The sequence below is a fragment of the Ursus arctos genome, unplaced genomic scaffold (genome assembly GCF_023065955.2).
Source record: "Ursus arctos isolate Adak ecotype North America unplaced genomic scaffold, UrsArc2.0 scaffold_1, whole genome shotgun sequence".
NCBI lineage: Eukaryota > Metazoa > Chordata > Mammalia > Carnivora > Ursidae > Ursus > Ursus arctos.
This window is the reverse complement of record NW_026622763.1, coordinates 90387861-90412102: the sequence shown is the minus strand read 5'-3', so window position 1 is coordinate 90412102 and position 24242 is coordinate 90387861. Positions and strand designations below refer to the sequence as shown.

Genomic DNA, 24242 nt, shown 5'->3' with positions numbered 1-24242 from the left:
CTATTAGCCTTTCTGAGCCTCAGTGTTCTCACCTGTAAAATGGGGCAAGGATGGCACCTCTCCTCTGGGGCTGAGAATTACCTGAGATCATCTACAGGCACCTACTTCTGGGTCAGGGGTTCACGTTTGTTGTTACTGGTACTGCTACCTGACCTTGGGGGCTACTTTCTTAAATGCTTCCGGGAGTGCAAGTCAGTTCAGTTTTTGACGATCACAGTTGTTGAACCGGACTTTGAACCTGGGCCTCTGGCTGCACGTTCCATGTTCTTCCTACCATGTGGAACCAGGTACGGGTGTCTGAACCTTTTCCCTGGCATCCTTCAAACACCAGGCTCCATTCCCACGGGGGAGCTCCTCCCACCGCTCTGGGGCTGGGGGACTTGCGGCGGTCACACTGACAGCTGGGGGCAGAGCCAGCCCTAGCTCCCAGGGTCTTTCCAGGGTCTTCACCTCCACGGTCCTGCCTCCCTGGCACCAGTCACCCACGATGCCCAGGCTCTGGGTTGTGGTGACTGCTAGCATGGCCCTAATGTTGCTGCTTTCTTATCCATTTGAGAAAACAGTGCAGGAGAGTGAGAATAACATGATTGTAAGGGTAACCTTGAAACCGCTCCACTGACAAAGAAGAAGAAAAGAAAAACAAATCGCTTGTGTTCTTTGGTGCATGGACTTCCCACAGTAACATTCACTCATTCAGTCAACAAATATTCACTGAGTGCCTACTATGTGCCAGTCACTATTCTAGATCCTGAGGACCTAACAGTGAGCAAAACAAAGATCCTCACCCTTGTCATGACTATATTCTAGTGAGAGGAGAGAGACAATGAAAAACAAATTTGAAGATATTGTATCTAAACGACAGAGCATGCTAGAAGGTGATGAAGACTTTGGGAGAAAATATAAGAGAATAAGGGTGATGGGGGGGTTGAGGGGTGAGTTGACATTTTTTAAAAACCTGATCAGCCCAGCCTTCACTGAGGAGGAGACATCTGAACAGAGACTTGAAGGAGGTGAGAGAGTCAGCCAAGAAAATATCTGAGGAAGAGCATTGCTGGTGGCGGGGGGTGGGGGGCGCAGCAAGTGCAAAGGTCCTGAGGCAGCAGCTTGCCTGAGACATAGGCTTGGGAAGCATCAGAGGGGCCAGGGTCACTGCAGTGAAGGCTGTAAGCAATGAGGTCAGAGGTAGTGGGGACCAGGTCACTGGGGGTTCTGGTAGCCACTGCAAGGATTTGGCTCGTATCCTGAGCTTTTTCATCCAACGATGTGTCATAGCGATTCTTCCATAATAGCTTTGTAAAGAGCCGTTTTAGCATTCTTCAGATGCATCAGTTCCACTGTATACATGTTCTGTGTTTTATTTAACTGGTATTTTATTTAACTGTATTTAAGTGACATGGGCATTTGGGTGGTTTCCAGTCTTTTGTTGTTTTCAACAATGCTGCAGAGAATAACCTTGTACGTACACCATTTTTGTTTGTGCAATTCTATCTGTGGAAGTGGAATTTGTAGAAATGGAATTGCTGGGTGAAGAATGTATGCGTATATAACTCTATGGTGCCAAAGTGGCCTCTGTAAGGGGTGTATTAATTGACACTCCCCACCAGCAATTTGGTTAGGGACTAGGGGGAAATCCACCTCTTCCTTCTCTACACACCCTCCATATGTGAGGCTCTATTAGGTGCCCTTGATTTCCTTTGCTCCTCAGGACCCTCCTGTGAGCTGAGTAGTCTTGTCCCTGTTTCACAGATGAGGAAATAGGCACAGAGAGGTTAAGTAACCAACCAGTGTTTGCACAGCCAAGTGGGTGTAGAGCTGGGATTCTGATGCTCACCATTTCCCACCATGGCTTCACAGGGGCAGGGGTCCGAGGCGCTCTGGCCCTCTGCCCCCACTCCCCCCAAGTGGGCATGTGGACCTAGTGGCCTCGGGTTTGAGACTCCTGAAAACAAGAGTTAAAATGGAAAGCCTGCTTGATGACTCTGCCACTGCTGCACCTGCATCCCGGAGACCCTTGCCGGCCAGCAGCAGGCTGGGAAGAGGCCATCCCAAGGGACCTGGAGCCACACGGGCTAAGCTGGCCTCCCCTTCCATTCCTCCCCTCACCAGCCCCAGCAGTGAGACCTGCAGGCTGCGATCCAGCTGATTCTGCTCCAGGTGGGGCGCTCCCTGCTGCTGTCTGCGGGGTCAGCTCACTCCGGGGATTGGGTTTCGGCATTTCACTGATGAAAATAAATCAGCCTTTTTATTGCCCAGCATGGCCCTCACGAGCTCTGCAGCCTGGGGTGTACTTCCAGCTTTCCTGTAAGTCACTATTTCTGTCCTAGCCCCCGGGGGCCCTCGGGCTGCCGCAGAAAGAGCCTCAGATGAGCTTGGAGCTCAGAGCCACCCAAGCAGGACCAAGCAGGAGAGGAGAACCAGGGTCAGTGCCTAGTGGAGCGTTTTCTCTGAGGTGGCTCTTCGAGCACCAACAGTTGGCCAGGAGTTCGGGGGTCATGTGGTTGTGCTGTCCCATTGCACAGAGGAGCACACTGAGGCCCATCTAAGATCACTCCTAGGACTCTGCCCCCTGACTCCCAGGCTGCTGCTGTTGCTACCGGCCAGCCTTTTCCGGTCTGTTTATTGTGCAGCGGCTGCGTAGGGATGTGAGGACTGAGTGCGAGAGAGTGGGATTTAGCTGCAGCAGGCCGGGCAGAGAGATCTGACTTCCAGGAGAACTGGCTTGCCTTGGAGGGACATGAGAAAGGAGAACTGGTGGCAGGACTGGATTTTCTTGAGTTTCCTTCCACCCCACACAGCTGTCTAAATGGGATGAGTGGTCATGGACGTGGGGGAACAAGGCAAATTCTAGAGTGCTCCGACAAAGCCCAACAAGGTTCTGTGTGCAAAGGGGATACTGGAGTCTTGCCGCAAACTCCCTTTTCTCTGCCCCTCCCCTTCTGTACTCAAGCATTTATTCGCAAGCACAGGACTCTCTGACAGGGTCTCGGGGCATCCTGCCTCCGATGGCAGGCCTGCTGGGGTCTCTCTCCTACCCTCCGGGGCCAGGACCTATCCAACCTCTGGGGGCTTTATCCAAGCCACAGTGGGACTCCCTTGTCTGGGGAGCAGCTGAGGAGCTGTAGTGGGTGGGCGCCAGGAGCTCTGGCTGCCTCCCTTATCCTGGACCAGCCCAGTCTTCACATCCTTACAGCTTGTTGATGCCCTGATGCTTGTCAGAGACTTTGCCTTGGGCTGCTCTGATAGCTTTAAAAATTGTCAGCAGCAAAGTGTTCTTTGATGTTTGTTCTCCTCCTTCTCCAGGGGCAGTGAGATCAGATTTTGATATGAAAGCTCAAAGCCACTCAGATCTCTTCTCCCTTCCTGCCTCCCTGCCCCCCTCCCTCTGTCTGTACACTGCTTGCAAACCTTCCAGAACTGGGCAGGTGCTCTTCATGTGACACAAGAAGCGAAAGAAGCCTGGGGGCAGTGCCGTGGCTCCTGTGTCCTGTCCAGGCCTGTACCCCATGGTTCTGTAGCCTCTGTGGGTCAGGAGAGTCACTCCCAGCTTGCCCCTCTGCAGCAGGGACAGCCAGCTTCTGGCCCACACCTGCTCAGGTGCGAGAGCTCATGCACATTGCCTCGCAGACCCCACGGAGATGCCGGTATGAGCCTCCTTACACTGATGCACATGGATGTGCCCATTTGGGAAAGGAAACAGAGACCCAACCAGATTCGCCACCCACAGCCACACGCACTCAGGCATAGGACCGCACAGACCCCGCCGCACACACCATTACTCGTGTATAGGACCACATAGACCCCTCACCGTCTATGCAGAGAACCACAAAGACCCCCACTCGACGTACACCCACCACTCGTCCATAGACCCCCACGGTGGTGATGGGGCTCTAATTATAAAACTGCATGGCCAGTCCGATAACCAGTAGTTATGTGTGGTACTTAATGGGCCTGTTTGGGTCAAGAATGGGGATTGACCCCGAAGTGCTGGATGGGTTCCTTTGAGTGGATTTGGAACCAGGCTTATAGCGGTTCCCTACAAGCTTCCGGGAATGCTTGGAGCCCTAGAAGCACCATTAGGATACGTGCATAAAAGCCCTAGGGGACCACCTGGACAGGGACAGCACTCACTTGGATGGTGGGGTTTGGGCAGGCTGTTCTGACCCAGCATTGTGGTTGGTTGTCACTCTTCACTCCCTTCGCCCCGGTGGCTGCCTCCGGCTCTCCCCCTTTGCCCCTCCCTCTCCTTCCTTCTCCCACTCCTGGAAGCAGAAAGAACATGAGCGTCAGAGTCAGATTGGCCATGTGATCTTGAGCAAGCCACAACTTCCAAGCCTCAGTCTCTTTATCAGGAAGATGGGCACGATTGTATCTCCCTTAAAAGGCACTTGTGGAAGCAAATGTGAGAACATCCGTCGCAGGGCAGACGCACAGCAATAACCTACTGTCCCCGTTCTGTGACACTCCCATTCTTCCTGGGTCCCCCAGCTCCGCAGCCCCCTCCCCATTCCCCTGCATCCTTCTCCAGGTGTCTGCCGCGCCTTGGGAGGCTGTAAGAGTGGGGAGAGGCAGGAGGAGGTGTGCGGGTGTGCCCCCCCGACCTTTGTCCCACTTGGACATCTGCCTGGGAGTTGACAGTTCCTTTCCTGAGTAACCCTCGGGCACACTGGCTCCTGCCCTCTTCTCAGGGAACGCTGTCCTGAGCCTGGCCCTGTCTGCTGCCTTCCTGGGTGGGGAGCACTTGGAGACCCTGGGAGGCCGGGGCCGTGCGAGGGGTGCCCAGAACCTGCCCTGCCTCCACCTCCCTGAGCTTCCGGGCAGCCCTCCCTCCCCACTCCTTGGCCGGAAGGCGTGAGGAGGTCCTGAAAAGGTCTGTGGACATGTTTTCATCCCACACACAGCGTCCCACCCCACCTGGGCAGCAGGCCTCTCCCTGCACTCCCCCTTGGCCCGCCTGACATTCATTTAACACCTTGACATTGATTCAACACCTTGATGCTCGGCACACCCGGGCCTTTCTCCTCCTCCTGGTTCTGCGTAGAACCGGCTGATTTAGAGTTCAGAGCTCATCTTGTTCTCTCATTTTACCACTTCGGAGACTGAGGCCCAGGAAAAGGAAGTGACTTACCCAGGGTCAAGTGGTGAGTTAGTGGCGCAGTGGGGACCGGAAACCAGGACTCCTGAGTCATAGTCCGAGCTCTGTGTCTCACACCCCAAACTCCCTCTGCTGTCAGGCTGGCTCACGGCGCCCCAGCTGTGGCACATGGGAACGTGGGCCGGGTCATTGCTCGTTGCCGGGCCACGTCCTCTGTGCCGTGGGATGGTCAGCAGCATCTCCACCCACCAGATGCCAATAGCATTTCTTCTAGATGCGACAGCCCCAAATATTTTCAGACATTGTTCCATGTTCCCTGGGGGGGGGGGGGGAGGCACGTCACCTTGGGGGAGGACCCCTGGCCTAGCTGTCCCCTCAGCTCTTTGTCTCTGGGACTTCACCTCTCCCACGGGTAGGCTGTGAAACAGCCCTTTTCTCTTTTCCTGCTTCCTGTTTCTGTTCCAGGATAGACTGCTTGAAAACCAAAACACTCAGGCTTTTTGTTCCTTAAGAGAAAGAGCAAAAAATTCAGGTTTGGGAAGATGCTTCCACACCTGCCAATGAAAAGAAAGCCCTGGGCGGGAAGGGGGCTGAAGGAGGTGATGGAAGGAGGCTGGGCTCCCTTCCTCCCTGGAGGACCCTCAGTGTGATTGAGAGGCCCTGGGGCACCCCACCGGCCCAGCTGGGGGGCTGCCTGCCGGCCAGAAGCTCATCCTGCAGGGGATGGAGCGTGTATTCGATTTGCACAGGGAGAGTCTCTCTCGGCTGTAGAATTGCCCTCAATTATTCCACTCTGTTTGCGTGGCCAGACCCGGAGACCTTGGAGGGTCTAACGTAACAGGGTTTCTGGTACCCTTTGGGCATCCCCCTCATGGTGTCTGACTCAACTCTGACAGCGGAGAGCATTTCCTTCTGGGAACCGGGGGCCCTGGGTGGTTAGTCTCTGCTCCAGGCCTGACCAAATATGCGAGGGGGGGAAACTTCCCCGCCCTGAGTGTGATGGGCCACATCGGGGTGTGTGTGGGGGGCCTGATGAACTCAGGATGTCCTCTGGGTTGACCATGCTGTGACTGTAGGCATTGGCCTGGGCTGGTGGCCCACAGCTGGGCCTCGTGTGGCAAATCTGGGGTCTCCAGTACTACTGAGCATCCGAGGCACTCCAGAAGGTCACCGGGTCATACCCTGTTCTCGATCGTATATTTCATGAAACTGCCCTGCCCAGGGGCGTCTCAGGGGACAGGGGACACCCAGCCACCTTGGAAGAGTGAACAGTATTTTCACCTCTCAAGCTCAGCTTTGCCCATCTCCCACTCAGAAAGATCTTTGCCCCAGCTCTATTCTGCAGTTTAAGGGGAAAAAAAAAACATTTTTTTTTTCTCAGATAGGAAGTGGTAAAACTGAGTATAACCTTTTTGGAACCAGGTCTACCACACCCTCTGCCCAGTACTTTCCTATCTGTGTGAAGGCAGCTGAAGTCTTGCCCCCACCCCCAGCCCTCCTCATGGTCCTAGTGGAAGCCGTCTCTGGAGGCGGGAGAGGCAGTGGCGTTTTCCGGCCTGCTGTTGGTGGTGTGCGCGCTGGGCAGTCTTGGTATTTATTAGCTGGGCAGCGTCACGCTCTCAGAGTCTGGGCTGTTTCATTTGATGCCACGATTTTCGAAAAGGGAAAGGGCAAGGTGAATGATAGGCCCTGAAGTTGAAGCATCGGCCATGCGCATCTGTGCTCTGGGCCGTAGGGTCACCACTGTGCAGCTCAAGGTGGAGCTGGGTTAGGGAAAGAGGAGGAGGAAGCAGATGTCACGGTCATGATTGTATGTACGTGGCCCCCTCATTTAGAGCATCTCCACGCTGTGTGCTGTGCCAAGTGCTTTTTATGCATTATATTAGTCTTTGCAGTACCCTCGGAGATAAAAATATATTAATACACCCATTTTGCAGATAAAGAAACTGAAGCTCAGAAAAATTAAGGAATTGGCCCAGGGTTGCACTAAGCTAGTAAGTGGTAGTGTCTGGATTCAAAGCAGTGTCTTCTTGACCCATGTTCTTAACCACTGTGTTCCTGGGAGATGCTGAAGTGACATGAACAAGAAGGGTTGGGTATAACATTGGGTATAACATTAATAACCTCATCATTAAAGGTATGGTGTCCAGAAAGTAGGAGGTGATAGGCCAGTGGGGCTTCTTACTGATCAGAGAGCCACATGGGTTGTTTGTGGGTCTCTTGCTTCGGAGTGATAGAAACCACTGGAAGCAGGTGCTCAGGTAGGGAAGAGAAGCAAAGGGAGGGTATGGTGGGGCCGGCTCAGGGACTCCAGGCCAGGACCAGGGGAGACTGCCTGTCAGAGGAGAGACTTGGGAGGACATGCCCACCACGTTTTGTAACTGAAGAGCTCTCGTGTGGCAGAAATTTGGCTTGTCTGAGCCATCCCATAGGGCACCATACGGCCAGTTAGTGGAAAAAACAGGGTGCTAAAATCTACTTGTTAGAGCCATCAGAAGATGAAATGGGCATTTTGGGGAAATAGTAAGATTCCCCATAACTGAAAATAGTTAAGCTCAGCTAGGATTAGTTTTTCCCAAACCTGGCTGCCTAGCATTCTCAGCTGGGGAGTGTTTTACGATTCAGATTTCCCGGGCTCTACCTCTCACAATTCTGCTTCTGAATGTCTGGGGTGGGGCCCGGGGATCAGGGTTTTTATAAAACTCTCCCCAGGGGCTTCTGGTGCAGCCAGTCCCTAGATGGTAGCGGAGCACCATAGGATGGAGTTGTTACTTCCACGGACTGTGGTGTGGTGGTGTTTCCAAAGTACGGTGTGTCGGCAGGGCTGACAATTACACATGGAATGATTTCAGGTGCATTTGTTTTAATGCGTGTACATATATATGGACATGATGCTTAGAACTACTTGGACTTAAGTTTATTTTAAAAATTACAAAATTTTGTTTTATTTTACTTTTTATTGTTTTAAATTATAAACTTTTATAAAAATAATGTTGATGGGATTCACAGGTACAGATAAACAGGAGGGTTGTATGCAAATAAAATCTTCTTTCACCCTGATGCCAGTGGGGGTAGGGGTAGGAATGTGGGTGGACTGGGTGACCTTAACCCTTTTAGGTGCTTGGGGTTTGTTGGTTAGTTCCAGGAGGCTCTGTAGAGGTAGGAGGAAAATTGCAATCATTTGTCCGGACTGTGGTCTTCCAACAGTCCAGCCCTCGGAAAATTGGAAGTCCTCCTGCCCCCAGTTCTGGAGATCCACTTCTCCCCTCCCCATTCTTTTTTTTTTTTTTTTAAAGATTTTATTTATTTATTTGACAGAGATAGAGATAGCCAGCGAGAGAGGGAACACAGGCAGGGGGAGTGGGAGAGGAAGAAGCAGGCTCATAGCAGAGGAGCCTGATGTGGAGCTCGATCCCATAACGCCAAGATCACGCCCTGAGCCGAAGGCAGACGCTTACCCGCTGTGCCACCCAGGCGCCCCTCCCCTCCCCATTCTTAATGGCTCCTGTGAAGTCTGTGATACTGGGCAAGGGGCCTCACCCACATTGTCCCTGAAGATGCAGTTAAGACAGGATAGGGCCAGCACACAGGGCATGCGGTACCATGTTTGTTCTTCCTCTTACTTCCCTTCTTTACTCTCAGAAAAAAGCAGCGGGAGAGTGTGTGATGGGGAGGGGGCCGGGGTTGAGGTGTCGGCTCAGGAGAGGGAGGAATCGGTGGCCCGTACCTGGCATGTTTCTCTCTCCTGAGCCTGCAGGGCCCAGACCTGGCTACGGAGGGTGTGGGCACTGGGGTGGGGGTGCTGCAGAAGCACTTTGGGGTTGCAAACCAACTGGGGTCCTCAAGGAGACAGTGGGCCCTGGAGCTCCCACTGGGCTGGCTGCAGACCCCAGGCCATCTCTTACCAACTCTGGGAGTTGCGTTGGAACATTCACTCAGTGTGAAAATAAGTCACCAACATCGTGCACATAAGAGTTATGGTCTGGTGTCCTGCTCTCAGGGACTTCTGGCTCTTCTTAGGGCATCCAGGATCGTGGTGGGGACTTTTGGGCAGCTCTCGTGGTTTTGGTCGAGGGGACTGCTTCAGGTCTGGGTGCTTGGGGGTGAAGGTGGATGTCACTGACACTCTGAGAACTTATTCCCTCTGCCATTCATGGTCTTTATAGATTGGAACGACCCGAATACCGATAGCTAGTCAATGGGAGGCATCTTAGGTAGCCTGGTGGATCGATGTCCTGGGCCAGATGCCCACTTGGCCTTCCCAAAGTCAGGCCTCAAGAATTGTCAAGGTTGCTGGGTCAGAATCCAGCTTCGCCCTGAGAATGTAGCTTTGGGGCTCCTGCCCGCCCCTTCCCAGAGACCTGCCTGGGTGGCACCTCGGTGCCTCTCCTCAGGTCTGTTGTCACTTCTGGGAAGTACAAGGGTTTGTGGGTTTTTTAAATTTTTTCCCCCTTTTATAAGCCAAGGAAGTGTCCTTGCTCCTAGACTCTGCACCGTGGTGGGGGGGAGGGGGAAGGAGAGGGAGAGGGAGGGGAAAAAAAGATTTCCACCTTATTGTTCAGCAGCTGGAAAATTGTTGTCATCTGTTCTGCCTTTCAAATTTGCTGAGAATGGAAAAAAAATGTGGAAAAATTTGGGGAAATAAATCTCAGTACCCTCATAGGAACTCTGGCCCTTCCCTCTTTCCTGCTAGCATCCCGGCCGCTCGGCTTCCAGGCCTTTTCTTCCCACTTTGCTGGGCACCGGAGCTGGGATGGGTTTGGGACTGGGGCTGGGCTGGGCCGTCGCAGTCGCTGGGCTGGCCGCTGCTGCTCGCTTCGTGCGGAGGGCTTGGGAAGCCACTGTGATGTCATTCAAGAACTGCATAGCTACAGGATGATAAGTGAAGCCCTGGGGACCCAGCTGGCTGAAATTACAGACAGAGTTTTATCCCACTGGCTTCCTACAAGCCAGAGCGAGGCCGAGCTGGCCGAGAGGGGGAGAGCGAGGGCGCGGGCAGAGGGAGGGGTGGTGCGTGTGGACCGGGCAGGCAGGCGGCACTGGCTCCTCCCACCCCTGACAGTCTGAGTGAGCCCGAGCAGGACACAGACAGCCTTGGGGCTGCAGCCATGGAGGAATTATTTGAAACTTGAGGCACAAGGAGCAGAGATCAAATCAGAGCAGTTATTTCCCCTCCCCTGTCTGCCTCTCCGTGCAGAGGGTAAGTGTCTGCTGGGCATTTGTGAGGGGTCCTGGGTGGCTCTCTGTGGGCCCTGGGGCTGGGGGAACTTCTGGGCTCGTGCACCAGGATCTGCCGTGGACCTGGACCCGGGAAGCGTGTGGGGGGTTGCGTGGGGCCGTGGCCCGTGGCGCTGCCTTGGGAGGTGCATGTGGGGGACCTGGCTGCCTCCCTCCCGAACTCGCTGTCCTGGGACTCGGAAGAGCCGCTGCTTCAGGTCGGAGGGGTGGTGAGTTGGTGGGGGGCAGTGTGTCTGAGCTGGCCTCGCTCTTTGGGAGTGATGGTTCACGGAAGATGAGGATGAGGTGGTGGGTGGAGGGAATTTGGTGGCAGCATGGCGAGCCCCTCAGACACTCCTGGTGGGACGTGTCTTCAGGACACCCCCCCTCCCCTTCTGTGGTCTGAGCTCTGTCGCACCCCCAGTGCTGACCATTACCCTGCTGGCCACCCGCGAGCTCCCATTCCTGGCTTTCCCCCAACTCCGTCAGGGCTTGGAGTGGCTCGGCCGTCCTCTTGGCCAGGGGTCCCCGAGTGTCAGGCAGGCGCCCTGGCCTGGCAGAGAAGGGCTTCGGTTCTTGTGGGCTCAGGTGCTATTTTTACTGTCCCGAGTGCCTGTGATATCTGGTGCCCGGATAGGCTACGGGCAGGGAGTGGGAGTGCCAGGCTCTGCTTATAGTGCCTGGCGTGGGAGCTGAAGGCCAGGCTGGAGTCAGGAGGCTGGCCTTGCAAGTTCACATTTGCCCCACAGGCATGGGCCGTCCTGTGACCTGAGCAGGTCACTCCAGGCCCTGGTCCCTCGGGTCTGAAATAAAGGTCAGGATTGACTTTTCCGTCCCTTCTCCTGCTCTCTGGAGGAATTCAAGTGAGATGGTATCTGTGAAAGTACCGTGGGTCCTTCCTGAGGAAGGCCTGGGGACACATCTGTCATCATCACTTGATGAAGCCCCGTGTATTATGTTGGGAGGCTGTTGGTCTGCAGCCATGGTTGGAGTCCCCGCCCCCCCTGCCCTCCCCAGACTCCGGCCATCTTCACCTTGAGGGCCATTAGGAGAAAGAGCAGTGAACTTCCCTGTGCTGGGTGACCTTGGTGAGGGGATCCGGGCCTGCGGAGTGTCCCTGTCCTCCTGTAAAATGAGGGGTGGACAGTGGATTAACTGATCCCCTGAGACCCTTCCGCTAAAATCCCCCTGGCATTTAGAAACCTCTCTTGGCTCCGCTGACTTCCCGGAGCAGCAGGAGAGAGGAGTGGCCCGTGGGAGGGGCTCTACTTCCCATTTCTGTTTGAATGCTGACTTTCTCCATCCTCCAGGCCCACGTGCTGACATTCAACCAGGGCTCCATTTGAACATTGGGCCTTCTCTCTTTCTTGCCATAGCAGAATGATGGAGGTGGCCACCCCTCCCCCCAGGTTCACAGAGGCAGGTTTATGGGGGACTCTAGTGAGGTCACTTGTATGGGGCACAGAGCCACCTGTGAAAAGACTGACAGCAACCTTGAGAAGAACCTTATTTCTCTTTTGTCCAGTCTCTGAGAAGCCAGCGGGTTCCCCGTGAGTGCTATTAAGCAGGAGGACAGACAGGTGTCTGTTTGTCACGCTGGACTCATCTGTCTCTGCCCGCAGGGCCTGAGGCCCTGTGCCCATCAGCCAACAGCTCCCAGTGTGAACCTAAGTCTCTTGGGCTGCACCTGTTGCCTGCTCTCTGCCATCCCAGAGGCCGTGTCGCCTTTGTGTGCTTCCCCTTCAGAGACTTGGGGACTGCCCTTCCACCCTAATTCTGCTGACCTTCAGAGTCCCTGACGAAGCCCATTCCCACTGGGAGACGTTCCAGAGCTCTCTGCAGCTGTGAGGAACAAAGGGCTGCCTTAGTCCCCGGCTGCCTATGGGATGGGAGGTCGGCACGGTGGAGGCTAAGACAGTGACAGAGATCCCTGCCACTGTTGCCACGGTGTCTCTAGAGGACTCCAGGTCGTTCCTGAGCCATGGGGCTGAGGTTCTGCACACCCCTGTCCATCCCCATCCCCTCCTCACACTCCCCTCCCCCGGGCAGATTGCAACAAAGTGGGATCCTCTGGGCTGGACCCCAACTCCGCTCCTCCAGCTGGAAGATTTTCCTTTTCTGTGTGTTCTCCTGTTTCTCTTGGATGGACCCTGGCATTCTTCGTGGGATCCCAGGCGACAGAGAGGGCTCCCCAGAGACCACACCCTAGATGCAACAGCTTAGATGCATACATCGGAATTTAAGATCCATAGGTGGACCTTGAGGTGTGCATTCACCCCTGCAATTATGTGCACGATTTGTGTTTGTGCAATTTGGGGGCAGTTAGTCTGGGCTTTCATCAGCGATCCCAAAGGGTCCTTGGTCCAGGAAAGTTAATGTCCACTGGCCTGGAGTATGGCTGGGGAGTCCTCTGAGGGACACCCTGGGGCAGGCTCTGGCTCAGGACCTCCACTGTGCCCAGCCTGGGGGACCAGCTATGTGGAATCCTCCTCTCTCATGATATTTTGGCTGCAGGGCCTCTCTTTTCTCTTTTCTTGGGGAGAAGCTTGGGTCCACCTTGAATCTCTGATTTTTCACGTCTCTGGACGGCAGTGGAGGAAGAGTGCCTCAGTGGCTGACAGGAGTGTGTGTAACTTCTCGGACTATTTAATGGAATGCAAGAAGCATTTACGAAACGCGGAGTGCGTGCCAGACGCTGCATTCTGCAGAGTGCCCTATAAGCCACGCAGGTGATGCATTAAGCTCCAAGAGGCACTGTTCACATAGACCGTACTGTGAAGGGTACCGTCTGGGAACCAGGCACTGGGTGGAGGGGAGTAAGGGGAACAAAGGCTTTTTCTCCAGGAGCCCTCAGCTTGGTCGGAGGACAAACATGGACAGCAGTGATGACCAGCTAGGGGGTAATTTGTGTTACAGGAGTTGTCTGCCCAGGGCAACAGGAACACAGAAGAGGTTAAGGTCAGTCTGAGGGCTGTGAAAAGGGTTAGGTTGAGGGATGCTTCCCAGAGAAGTTCAGGCTGAACCTGAAGGAGGAGAAAGAGGTTTTCCAGGGAGCTTGGGAGTTGTGGGGGAAGAAACATGGAGAAGGATCTTTCAGGAGAGGGAACAGCATGTGGGAGGCCCAGAGTAGGAAAGAGCATAGGAATAGTAAGAGGAGTGAAGAGTGTTGGGGGTATTGGGGGCAGTGAAGGTGAGGCTTCAAAAGGCGAGCAGGGGCCAGATGATAAGAGGTATGGCATGCCCAGCAGTGGAGGGGGGCATTGGGCTTTACTGGGTGGATGATGGGAGCTGTTAAAACATGCCAAACAGAATGGAGAGAGGAGAACACAGAGTGCCCGGGTGTGCCAGGCCTAGCGTCAGGTACTTAGCTCCTGAGTCCTACCACTCAGCAAACCTGCAGGTGAGCACTGGAATCTTCACTCACCAGCCTTGGAGGCCAGGCTCTGTGTGGTTAAGTAGTTGAAGCAAGCTGACGTGCCCTTGAGATGGGGACCAACCTTCTGGGTAATAGTTGTATCTGACACAATGGTGGGGTTGAAGGGGCGCTTCTCCTGTCTTCTCTCCAGAACCACATCCCTGGGGCCTTCCTGGTACCCAGCCCCGTTCTCTGGCTCCCACATGCTGCCGCTCAGTAGCCCTGATCCTAGCCCTGGCCTGGCTCCCTCCACGGCGGAGGGAGAATCTGTGATAAAAGGTTCACATGTCCAGACCTTGCTTTCTTGGCTGCTTCTTGGCCAAGCCTCAGCCTTTGTCAAAGCTCACCTACTTCCTAGACGCATGCGCATGGCCTTCGATGCCCCACTCCCTATTTAAGGAGCTGAGATTCCCTTTGGGTTTGCCGGGGCCCGGGTCTGCCTCTAAACTGCCCTTGTCCAGGGTGGGCACGAGGCCTCTTCCTGTTGGCACTCTTGGATTTTCCTCCACATTGGTTGCTCATCACAGCTCTGGGTAATATATTTTAATGAATGCTATTCTGTAGGACGTGGATCCAAAGGACTTTTTTTTTTTTAAAGATTTTTATTTATTTATTTGACAGAGAGAGAGGGAGTGAGAGAGGGAACACAAGCAGGGGGAGTGGGAGAGGGAGAAGCAGGGTTCCTGCTGAGCAGGGAGCCTGAGGCGGGGCTCAATCCCAGAACGCTGGGATCATGACCTGAGCCGAAGGCAGATGCTTAATGACTGAGCCACCCAGGCGCCCCCAAAGGACTTTTTTTTTTTTAATCAGGAAGGGCCGCATCCTGAAAACCTTAATAAATCATTCACTATTCAAAACAGGCCTGCTGGTTGGACGAGGACGGATCGCTCCTTGCTCACTCATCGCCAAAGGCAACTTCTTTCTTGGAGTCAACCAGTCTGGCACCTTTTATTCTTCATGGTCGGGCCATCTGTCCTGACCTCTAAATAAGCGAGATGTCCCCACTAGACCTGAGTAAGAGAAGTGGGGGTCCTTCATCTCAGAGTCCAAAGTGCTGACCACTGGGTCAGGCTTTCTCAAGATGTCACCCACCCACATGAGCTCCAGAGCCTTGGGAGAATTAAGATACTGCTTTTTGGCCTCGCGCCAGACCTATGAGTGAAAATCTTTGGGGGTGGGACCCCAGCATCTACATTTTTAACAATCCCTGGAGGAGATTCTTATGAACATCAGAATTGGAAAACAGCCGCCCCAAACCTGTGTCACCTTTGCATCCCATGGTTCTCGCATTCTCTCTGCAGTGAACAGGATGCCCGTATTGCTCCTCCCCTGCATGCTGGCCCGTACTGTGCTGCTAGCACCAAGCACACCTCCGCGGCTTGCTGGAGGGAGCCTAGGGAGTAGGGCCACGTCCAAGTCAGCTGGGGATTTTCCTCCAAGCTTTCCAAAAGCATGACTCGCACATCTGGATTAAGGCCGCCGTGGAAGAAGGGCCTCTTGGTGCAACCGAGCGCAGTATGGAGGGTGGGGCGGGGGCTTGGAGCAGCTGCCGGGGAGAGCCAGGGGACATATTCAGACAAAGCAAGTGGGGCCTTGAAGGGACTGTGGGCTTCTTGACTTCTCTAGAGAAGCGGCCAGGGAGACGGCCCACGAGACCGGACGTTTCGGCTGGCCTGCCTGTGGGGCTGGGACCTCCCCACTCTGGGCCGCTTGCAACCTGCGTTGCCCCTGCCGTCCGTCCTTCTGCTCCATTGTCACCTGTGCTGGTACCCACGGCCCCGAGCTGGCAGGTTCCTCCTCTGTCCCCTGCTCCCTGCCACTGGGTGTCCAGTGCCCTCTCACCCAAGAGGATTTGCCTGAGCTGGCCGTGGCTCAGCTGGGACTGAGTTGGCTCTCATGACCCCTGGGCTTGAAAGCCTCGAAGCCATCTTCCCCCACCCTCTCCTCTGGCTCTCTGTTTCCCTCCTCCTCCTTGCTCTGCCCGCCTCTCTCTTTTGCCCTTCCTGCCTTAATAGATTGAAACCAACATTGTGTTCCGGCTTCTTGTGGTCCCGCTAAGTAGCACTTAATGTGGCTGCAGTGGCCGGGCTGAAGGGAAGGACGAGCATGTGTATACTGGTGTGGGGGGCTAGGGGCGCTCCATCTCCATCGGGAGGAACAGGGGTACCTGCCGTGCTGGGTTCATGCCAACACACCGAGCTTTCAGCAGAGTCCTCCCGGGGGCTAGACAGACCCGACATGGGCCTGGGTATCCTCACGGCCTCCCCTTGATGGGAAAAGGAAGACCAGTGTCTGGCAGGACAGCCCGGAGCATGGGGCTAGCCCTTGGCGGTCCGAAGCAGCCGGCTCCTTCTTGGAGGACAGCAGTAGACATTTCCATTTGTATTGTGCGAAAAAGATTTAGTTAAACAATCTACACTTCTTTGATTTTCTTACTCAGCCTCGGTGGCCTGGTAGTTACTGTTCCTGATGTTGCTGCAAACAGTGGTCCACGCGGGGGTAAATTACATGGCAGAATAAGTTTAATATTGACGATGTCAGAATCAATGAAGGGGCCACAAGGGGCAAGATATCAGGTACTGGTAATTGGTGTGAATTCTTCCTCCCTGCCTCCCTCAGGGGATGCTTTCCTAGCTCTCTTGCCAAAAGCTCTTCTTTTGTGAACCCAAGTGAGATGCGGGAGTGGGTCTACTTTCTCCCTGAAGTAAGAAATTCTTTTCGGTTTACGCAAGTCTGTACCCAGTGGTCCTCATGGCCCCTAAGTGTAAATGGGGAGCCTATTGGACACTCCCTTCTTTGCTTTGCTGTTCCCCCCACTTCCCAGACCACATGAGCATGAACTTGGGAGATTAGGGGGAGCAGGGGATGGAGAAGCTCCCTGGCCTCACAGTGTGAGCTTCGGAGTGGGGCCAGCCGCTTTCCAGGCACAGTGGGAAGGAAGGACAGCTCCTCAGCCTCCCACTGACTGGCCGAAGGGGCCCACCCTCGTGGGAACCACCCCCAGAAATCTGAGTGGAGGAGAGCTCTTGTCTTCAACGCTTTCCCCCTATGGAAGCTGTCAGCTGGGGTCTCTCTTTTTTTTTGTGTAACAAGGAGCCCAGTTCTTTGGAAGGACATGGCATGAGGGACAGCCTCTCTCCTTCAGAAGCTTCGACACCTTTAGAGGCAATGACAGGCCAGGTGGAAGAGACAGCCATGCTTGCAGCTGCCTCTTCGCAGCCATTGAGGGCCCCAGCACAAGGAACCGATTGCTGGGGATTCAGACCTATCTCCGATTCAGACCAGCCCCATCCCTGGGAGCCTGGGGCTGCGGCCACACTCTGGCCCAATATCACTTGGGGCATGCTGCTGGCCAAGGTCCCAAAGCCCCAGGGAAGACTGGGGACAGAGCGATGGTTCTGGAGAGTTCAGTGAATGTGCAGAGCATCCAGCCCCCAGGGGGTGTGTGTGGATGATGCCTCACTGGGCATCGCCGGCTAGCTCCCGGGACGTCATTCGGGCGGCCTGTGGTTTGTGTGTGTGTGTTGATCACGACGTTCCCATTTGTGGTTGTCTGATCACTCGTTTTTGGCTGCGGGCTTCTGTATGAGTGTTTATTTTTAGAGGCTGCCACTTCTGGCCTGAGGGCTCATCCTTGGGCATGGTAGGAACTTGTATTTTCTGAAATGATTGTGGCTTTAGATTTAAGTATTTATTTTGGGGTATTGCTGCCTTTTATGTGTTTAATTTACGTGTGTGTGTGTGTGTGTGTGTGTGTGTGTGTGTGTGTGTGATACAGAGAGACAGTGTGAAATAATAAAAATTGAATGGTTTTTGAAGTTCTGATTTTAAATTAGTTTTGCTTTTAATTTAGTTTAATTTTAATTAAATCTTAAATTAGTTCCGATTTTAAATCCCAGCTTTACCAGATACTGTGTATCTGCAGATAAATGGCTTCACTTCTGTGAACCTCACTTTCTCCCATTCTTAAAGTAGACATAATACTCCCTGACTCATGGGATTAGAAATAAAGTGTGTGTAAAGTGCCTTGCAAGGTGTCTGGCACCTCGGGGTCCCCTGTCTAGTGCACCCTGGGAGGGCACCAGGGTGTTTGACTTGGGTGATATTAGCTGGCGTGTGTGTCTCCGGACGTCTTTGTGTCTGGTTTTCGTGTGTGTGAATGGTGTCTGTGTGTGACTCTTGGTGTCTGGCTGGAGTTTGTGCAGTATTTGGGAGGGGGCTTTCTCTTCTTGCCAACTGGGGGCCTGCCTTGGAGTGAAGAGGGGAAGGTCTGCGTGTGTGTGTGTGTGTGTGTGTGTGTGTGTGTGTTGGGGCTGGGGCTGGAAGCTGGGCTGTTGACTGTACAGGGTGTGAAATCACTTGAGTCCCTCTGGGTGGGGAAGTTCTTCGTTCCTGAGTCAGCCCTCTGGCCCTGAGCCACCCAGCGCTCACTCTTTCCTTCCAGAGAAAGTATTGCTCATGGGGTCCCCAGACAAAATGACACAGGGGACACCCCTCCCTGATGAGAACATCTACTTTTGTGTCTTGGATCCCTAAGATGCTTCCCCTGCCCCCCTGATCTCTGGATCCTCTTTCCAGAATCCTACAAGCCCAACATTCCGAGAGAAAGCACATCCCCTCGACACGGGGACTGCTGGCTTTGCTGAACCCCATCTTGACCCAGTACTTCCAGGTCCTTGGAAGCTGGTGAAATGCCAGGGCCAGGCTTTGGACTGGGGCATCTTGCTCCCAGCCCCCCCACCGCCACTTAGGCTTCACTGCCTGGCCCTGAAGCTGGGTGTTCAGGCCCAAAAGCCTGGGCTAGGCGTCCTTTCGTCCTCCTCCCCCACCTCCCTGACCTCAGCTCTGTCTTGAGTGGTGCGAGGAGATTTTAGGATCCAGGGAATGGAAGCTCTTCCCTCCCTTCCTCTGGGAGCAGAGAGGGAGTCCTAGCCTCCACTGACATCAGCCGTCTGTTGTTTGCCCTCCGGCTGTCTTGCAGAGGTGGTGGGACACACTCAGGGACCTCTGGACGGGAGCCTGTATGCCAAGGTGAAGAAGAAGGACTCCCTGCACGGCAGCACTGGGGCCGTGAACGCCGCACGGCCTGCCCTGTCGGCCACCCCCAACCACGTGGAGCACACCCTCTCCGTGAGCAGTGACTCAGGCAACTCCACAGCCTCCACCAAGACAGATAAGACCGATGAACCTGTCCCTGCCGCCTCCTGCGCCCCTGCTGCCCTGAGTCCCGAGGAGAAGCGCGAGCTGGACCGCCTGCTCAGTGGCTTCGGTGTGGAGAGAGAGAAGCAAGGGCCCATGTACCACGCCCAGCATCTCCGGTCCCGCCCAGCGGGGGGCCCGGCCGTGCCCTCCTCTGGCCGCCACGTCGTCCCAGCCCAGGTTCACGTCAACGGCGGGGCCTTGGCATCTGAGCGGGAGACGGACATTCTGGATGATGAGTTGCCCAACCAGGATGGACACAGCGTGGGCAGCATGGGCACACTGTCGTCCCTGGACGGGGTCACCAACACCAGTGAGGGGGGCTACCCCGAGGCCCTGTCCTCACTGACCAACGGTCTGGACAAGACCTACCCCGTGGAACCGATGGTCAACGGCGGGGGCTACCCCTATGAGTCCGCTGGCCGGGCGGTGCCTGCCCACGCCAGCCACGCGGCCCCCATGCGGCCCTCCTACTCCGCACAGGAGGGTTTGGCCGGCTACCCGCGGGAGGGGCCCCACCCAGCCTGGCCGCAGCCAGTGACCACCTCCCACTACGGCCTTGACCCCAGCGGTATGTTCCGCTCCCAGTCCTTTCCGGAGAGCGAGCCCCAGCTGCCCCCTGCTCCAGCCCGTGGGGGCAGTAGCCGGGAGGCTGTGCAGAGGGGGCTGAACTCCTGGCAGCAGCAGCAGCAGCAGCAGCCCCGTCCGCCGCCTCGCCAACAGGAGAGAGCCCACCTGGAGAGTCTCGGGCCCAGCAGGCCCAGCCCCCAGCCGCTGGCAGAGACCCCGACCCCAGGGCTCCCTGAGTTCCCAAGGGCGGCCTCCCAGCAGGAGATCGAGCAGTCCATCGAAGCACTCAACATGCTGATGCTGGATTTGGAGCCGGCTGCAGCCGCCGCCCCCCTGCACAAGTCCCAGAGTGTCCCGGGGGCCTGGCCGGGGGCTTCCCCGCTGTCCTCCCAGCCTCCCTCTGGCTCGTCCTGCCAGCCCCATCCACTGACCCAGTCCAGGTCTGGCTACATCCCCAGTGGGCATTCCTTGGGAACCCCTGAGCCGGCCCCGCGGGCCTCTCTGGCCCTGGAGTCCTTCCCTTCTGGCAGGCCTTACTCACCTTATGATTATCAGCCCTGTCCACCTGGGTCCAGCCAGAGTTTCCGTCCAAAGAGCCCAGCCTCCTCCTCCTCGCCTGCCTTCCTTCCAACTACTCATAGCCCTCCAGGGCCTCAGCAGCCCCCAGCCTCTCTCCCGGGCCTCACTGCTCAGCCTCAGCTCCCACCGAAGGAGGCCGCTTCAGACCCATCCCGCACTCCAGAGGAAGAGCCGCTGAACCTGGAGGGGCTGGTGGCCCACCGGGTAGCAGGTAAGAGCCTCAGGGACCATCAGTCCTGGGAATCCCCTCCTGCTCCCTCCATTGGTTGTTCTCTTGGGGGAGGCCCAGGGGTAGCCATCACCCCTTGGCAAGTGCTGCTTTGACCTGGGGAAGACGCTATCAGGAGCCCACACGCCAGCCACCCTCCCCTGTATTCACTGTCTGTTAGGCTGTCAGGCAGGCATTGACATTCAAAGATCAATGTCTTTCGGTTCATTCCTTCAAGGAGCTTATGGTATAGTGAAGGGACAGGTACACAGGAGTGTAAGGTGTGCTATGACAGGGGTGGGGACCAAAGCCCCAGAGTTGGAGGGAGAGCAAGGCTTACTACCTAGGGCAATCAGGGAAGGCTTCCTGGAAGTGGTGGCTTTGGGGGCTGGAGTACAAATTTTTCTAGGCAGAGAGAAGATGTTCTCTGCCACTGCCTGCAGTCCTCAGACTCCAGTTCCTAGGGGAAGGTGTGGAGAAGGCTGGAGGGAGGCTTCTGTAGACTCAGGTTCCCCCTTGGGCCGTTCCAGAGGCATAATAGAGAAGAGAGTGTGTCCTTAAGGCCAGGGCTCTACCTGAGTGTTCAACCCTGGTGGGTCCCCTCCGGGTATGTCTCATTTTGGTGGGGAGGCCAAGGTTCCCCTGGTTGTTCAACTGTCCTGTTAGTCTTTGCTTTCCGACCTGTGCTGTGTGAGAAACAAGCACTGAGAAACAAAGCCTCATTTCCTATCAGAGTGGGCTTATGTTTCTGGAGGGAGGAGAGGGAATGGGGCGACCACAGAGCTTACTGGGGAGATCAAGGCAAGAAATGGCAGAGTGTGCAGGGCCATGTTGGGAGGAACAGGAAGGGCTCCCTTCCTTCTTATTGGCTGAAGCCTGTGACAGTTCCATGGGGGCAGCCACACTGGGTGGGAAATCCTGTGGGTTTGTTTAACTGTGGAGATGAAGCCAGGTGCAGGGTTGAACTACAGACTGGGGCTAGGGGACCTTGTGCCAAGCGCCTCAGCTGTGGGGTGGTGGGAGCTCAGGGATGAGAAGAGGAGCCTGGGCAGCTGACCCTGCCCTCTCCCCCCTCCCTAAATGTAGGGGAAGCTGAGTCACCATACCAGCTGTAGGGAGAGAGGGAGACCTGTCCTTGGGGATGGAGGGTGGGTTTGGGGAAGCAGCTGAGGGCAGGCCAGCTGGCTATTGGGCTGGGTCCAGGACCTGGGTGTGGGGGCAGGGATGCCCTGCTGTCCTTCAGAGCAGAGCAGGGTCCCTACTTCCACTCTCAGTAACTTCAGATTGGCCACGATGGAAGTATTTATGCTACGGAAATTGGCCGTCCGGGTTTCACCTCGCCTGGAGAGCTGGTCTAGGAGCACATCATTGCTTTTAGCTGAGAGTCAAAACACAGGATAAGTAGCTCTATAACTCTAGAGGTGAAAAGCTGTGTGCTGTGGTCCACGTGGGGCTGCCATCCTCTGCTTTTTCCTTCCTCTGGGCTCCTGAAAGAAGGACCCCTGGCTTCTTTGTCGGAGATTTTGTTAAAGGGAGAGGAATGGGTCCCTCTTAATATTTTACAGAGTTGAGGTGACCTGAGGAACGGTGACACTCTAACCTAACGATGTGCAGATTCTCTGGGGAAGCTGAGGGGGTTTCCTCTCCCCAACCAGGAAACCCTCTGTATAGCTCTCCTGGAGCTTTCTCTAAAGGAAGCCATACCTTAATGGCTCCAGAACGATGCCCATCTTGGAGTGCATCTCCCCTCAGCCTTTTCTCTCCTACCAGCTTCTGAAGTTTTGACTGTCAGCCTCCATATCCTTAGCTGCTCAGGCTTCGGCCGCCAAGGAGTCATAGGGAGGGAGGGATGTTGGTACAATGTCTCTACCCCCAACCCTGCTATCATCTTCTCTGCCAACTGTGAGTGACTCAGTCAGGAGAAGGGATGCGATGTATAGAGGGGACAGATGTATTTGGTCCCCAGGGCTAGAAAGGGGCCTCTTTGGTCCACGCCCTGTCATGAAAGTGTTTCTTATGTCAGCAGGTCCTGTTTGCACAACTTCCTCAGTAGCCCTGTAGAATGTCTGCAGTGCTTGTGTAGGTAAAGGTGCCAAGGCAGGATCATTGTGTACGACAGTCTGGGAGTCAGGGAATAGGCCAGTACCACTTCCTCCTGCTTCTTCTATGTTCTTCTGCAAGAAGCTAGAACATAAGCTTCAGCACGAGTAACCCAGGAAGTTCAGATCTGAGGGAGAGCCTCTTCATGGCCATGAATCTGATCTGGTTTCTGCTGGCTTTTCTCTCGCAGGTTTGCCTTTTCTTCTTTGTCTCAAAACCTTCTCCGTACCTCAATATTATATCCCTGGCTCATTCCATTTTGATCCAACAATTCCTTATGTCCTATTGGATCTCAGAGAATATAGGGGTAGTTTTCTTAGCTTGATAAAGGGTAGGTACCCGGAATCTGTAGTGCACATCACACTTTCTGGTGAAACATGAGCAGCATTCCTGTTACACCAGGGACAAAATAAATATGCTTGTTATCGCCACTATCACTTAACACTGTATTGGATATCCTAGCCCGTGCAATAAGACAAGAAAAAGAAATAGGAGTCAGAGTTGTTGAGTCCATGTTATCTTATGATCCAGATTCTGTGACTGGACTGATCTCAGATGTCTTTAGAGGTAGAGATTTCAATGCATGTTGGAGATCAGATGTGCATCTTATCTTTAAGGAGTCTAGAGTTTAGTAAGGGGAGAAAGAACTGGAACTTGAAAATGAAGTCATCCTAATAAGTGAGATATGTAGAAAGTTCGGTGGGAGTGAAGAAAAAGGAAAGATCAGTATCAGTGGAAGAGATTGAGGAGTGTATTGAGCGTGTGTTTTAAATAGAGCCTTGGGAGAGGGATAGGAGTTTGAAAGTGCATGGGGTCATTAGAGAGACAGGTCTTAGTGAACACAGGAAAGCATGTGTTTGAAGAATATAGTAGATTGAGAACATACAGGCTGAGAGAGAGTCAAGAAAGGTAGCCTGGGGCCTGCCTCTGGTTGGTCTTAAAATACCAGACTAATGAGCTTGAATCTTACCTAGTGGCAATGTAGGAAGTCATGGCCGTGTTTTAGTTGGGAGTATGCTGTGGTCAGAGCTGTAATTTAGGAGGATGTATCTGGTGGATCTGGGCAGGAAGGATGCAAAATAGGAGAGACTTTGAGTTGGGAGATATAGTTGGTTATTAGGTAGACTGGGTTGGGGGGTTGCATTAGGGTGCTGCCCATGGAGATGAAAAAGAAGTGATGGGTGCCAAGGATACCAAGAGAGTAGAACCAATGCACTTACAAATTGATTGGATGTAGGGGGTGAAGGAGAGGAAACATCAAAGATGATGCTGAGGCTCCATGAATAGGAACAGAATGCTAGTTCCATTAACAAACCAGGAGTTAGGAGAAGTGGATTTTGTGTAAGATGAAGACATCAGTGTTGCATATGTTGAGTTTGAGGTGACACTGGAGCCTGCAAGCAGTAGAGATGTATGGGAAACAGCAAAATATCTGGAATTGGAGCTTGAAAGAGTGAAAAAAACTGTAGATTTTGGAGTCATCCTCACAAAGACGCGGGTTAAAGCTTTGGCCATGAATGGGATCTCTATGTCAGAGGGCATGGAGAGAAAAGAACTTAGGATGAAATGGCCATGAGGGGAATGGAGGGGAAGGGGGCTGAGAAGGAATGTTCAGGACAGTGAGAGAAGACAGGGACAGCGGGTCACCACAGAAGTCAAGACAGAAAAGGGTTTCCAGGACGGGGTGAGGGGGTTCACAATGTCACTGGAGAGAACATGAGGAGGAGGACTGGGAAAAATTCACTAGGCTTGCCAATTAGGTGGCCCCGGGGATTTTCAAAGACATATTTTCAGTAGAGTGGTGGTGACAGAAAGCAGACTGCAGGATTGAGGAGTGAGTGCAGAGAGGCAGTGCAGACGGG

The 24242-nt window shown here is 54.4% G+C and overlaps 1 protein-coding gene across 21 annotated transcripts in view; it reads left to right on the top strand.

Moving 5' to 3' along the window:
- The window catches only part of TNS1 (tensin 1), a 213126-nt gene that overhangs the window by 150168 nt on the left and 38716 nt on the right, over positions 1-24242 (top strand). For all 21 annotated transcript variants that reach the window (XM_057304703.1, XM_026491980.4, XM_044381181.3 and 18 more), the window contains one exon: positions 18706-20283. In XM_057304703.1, the coding sequence (XP_057160686.1) occupies positions 18706-20283 (1578 nt within the window). The remainder of the gene's footprint in view (positions 1-18705; positions 20284-24242) is intronic.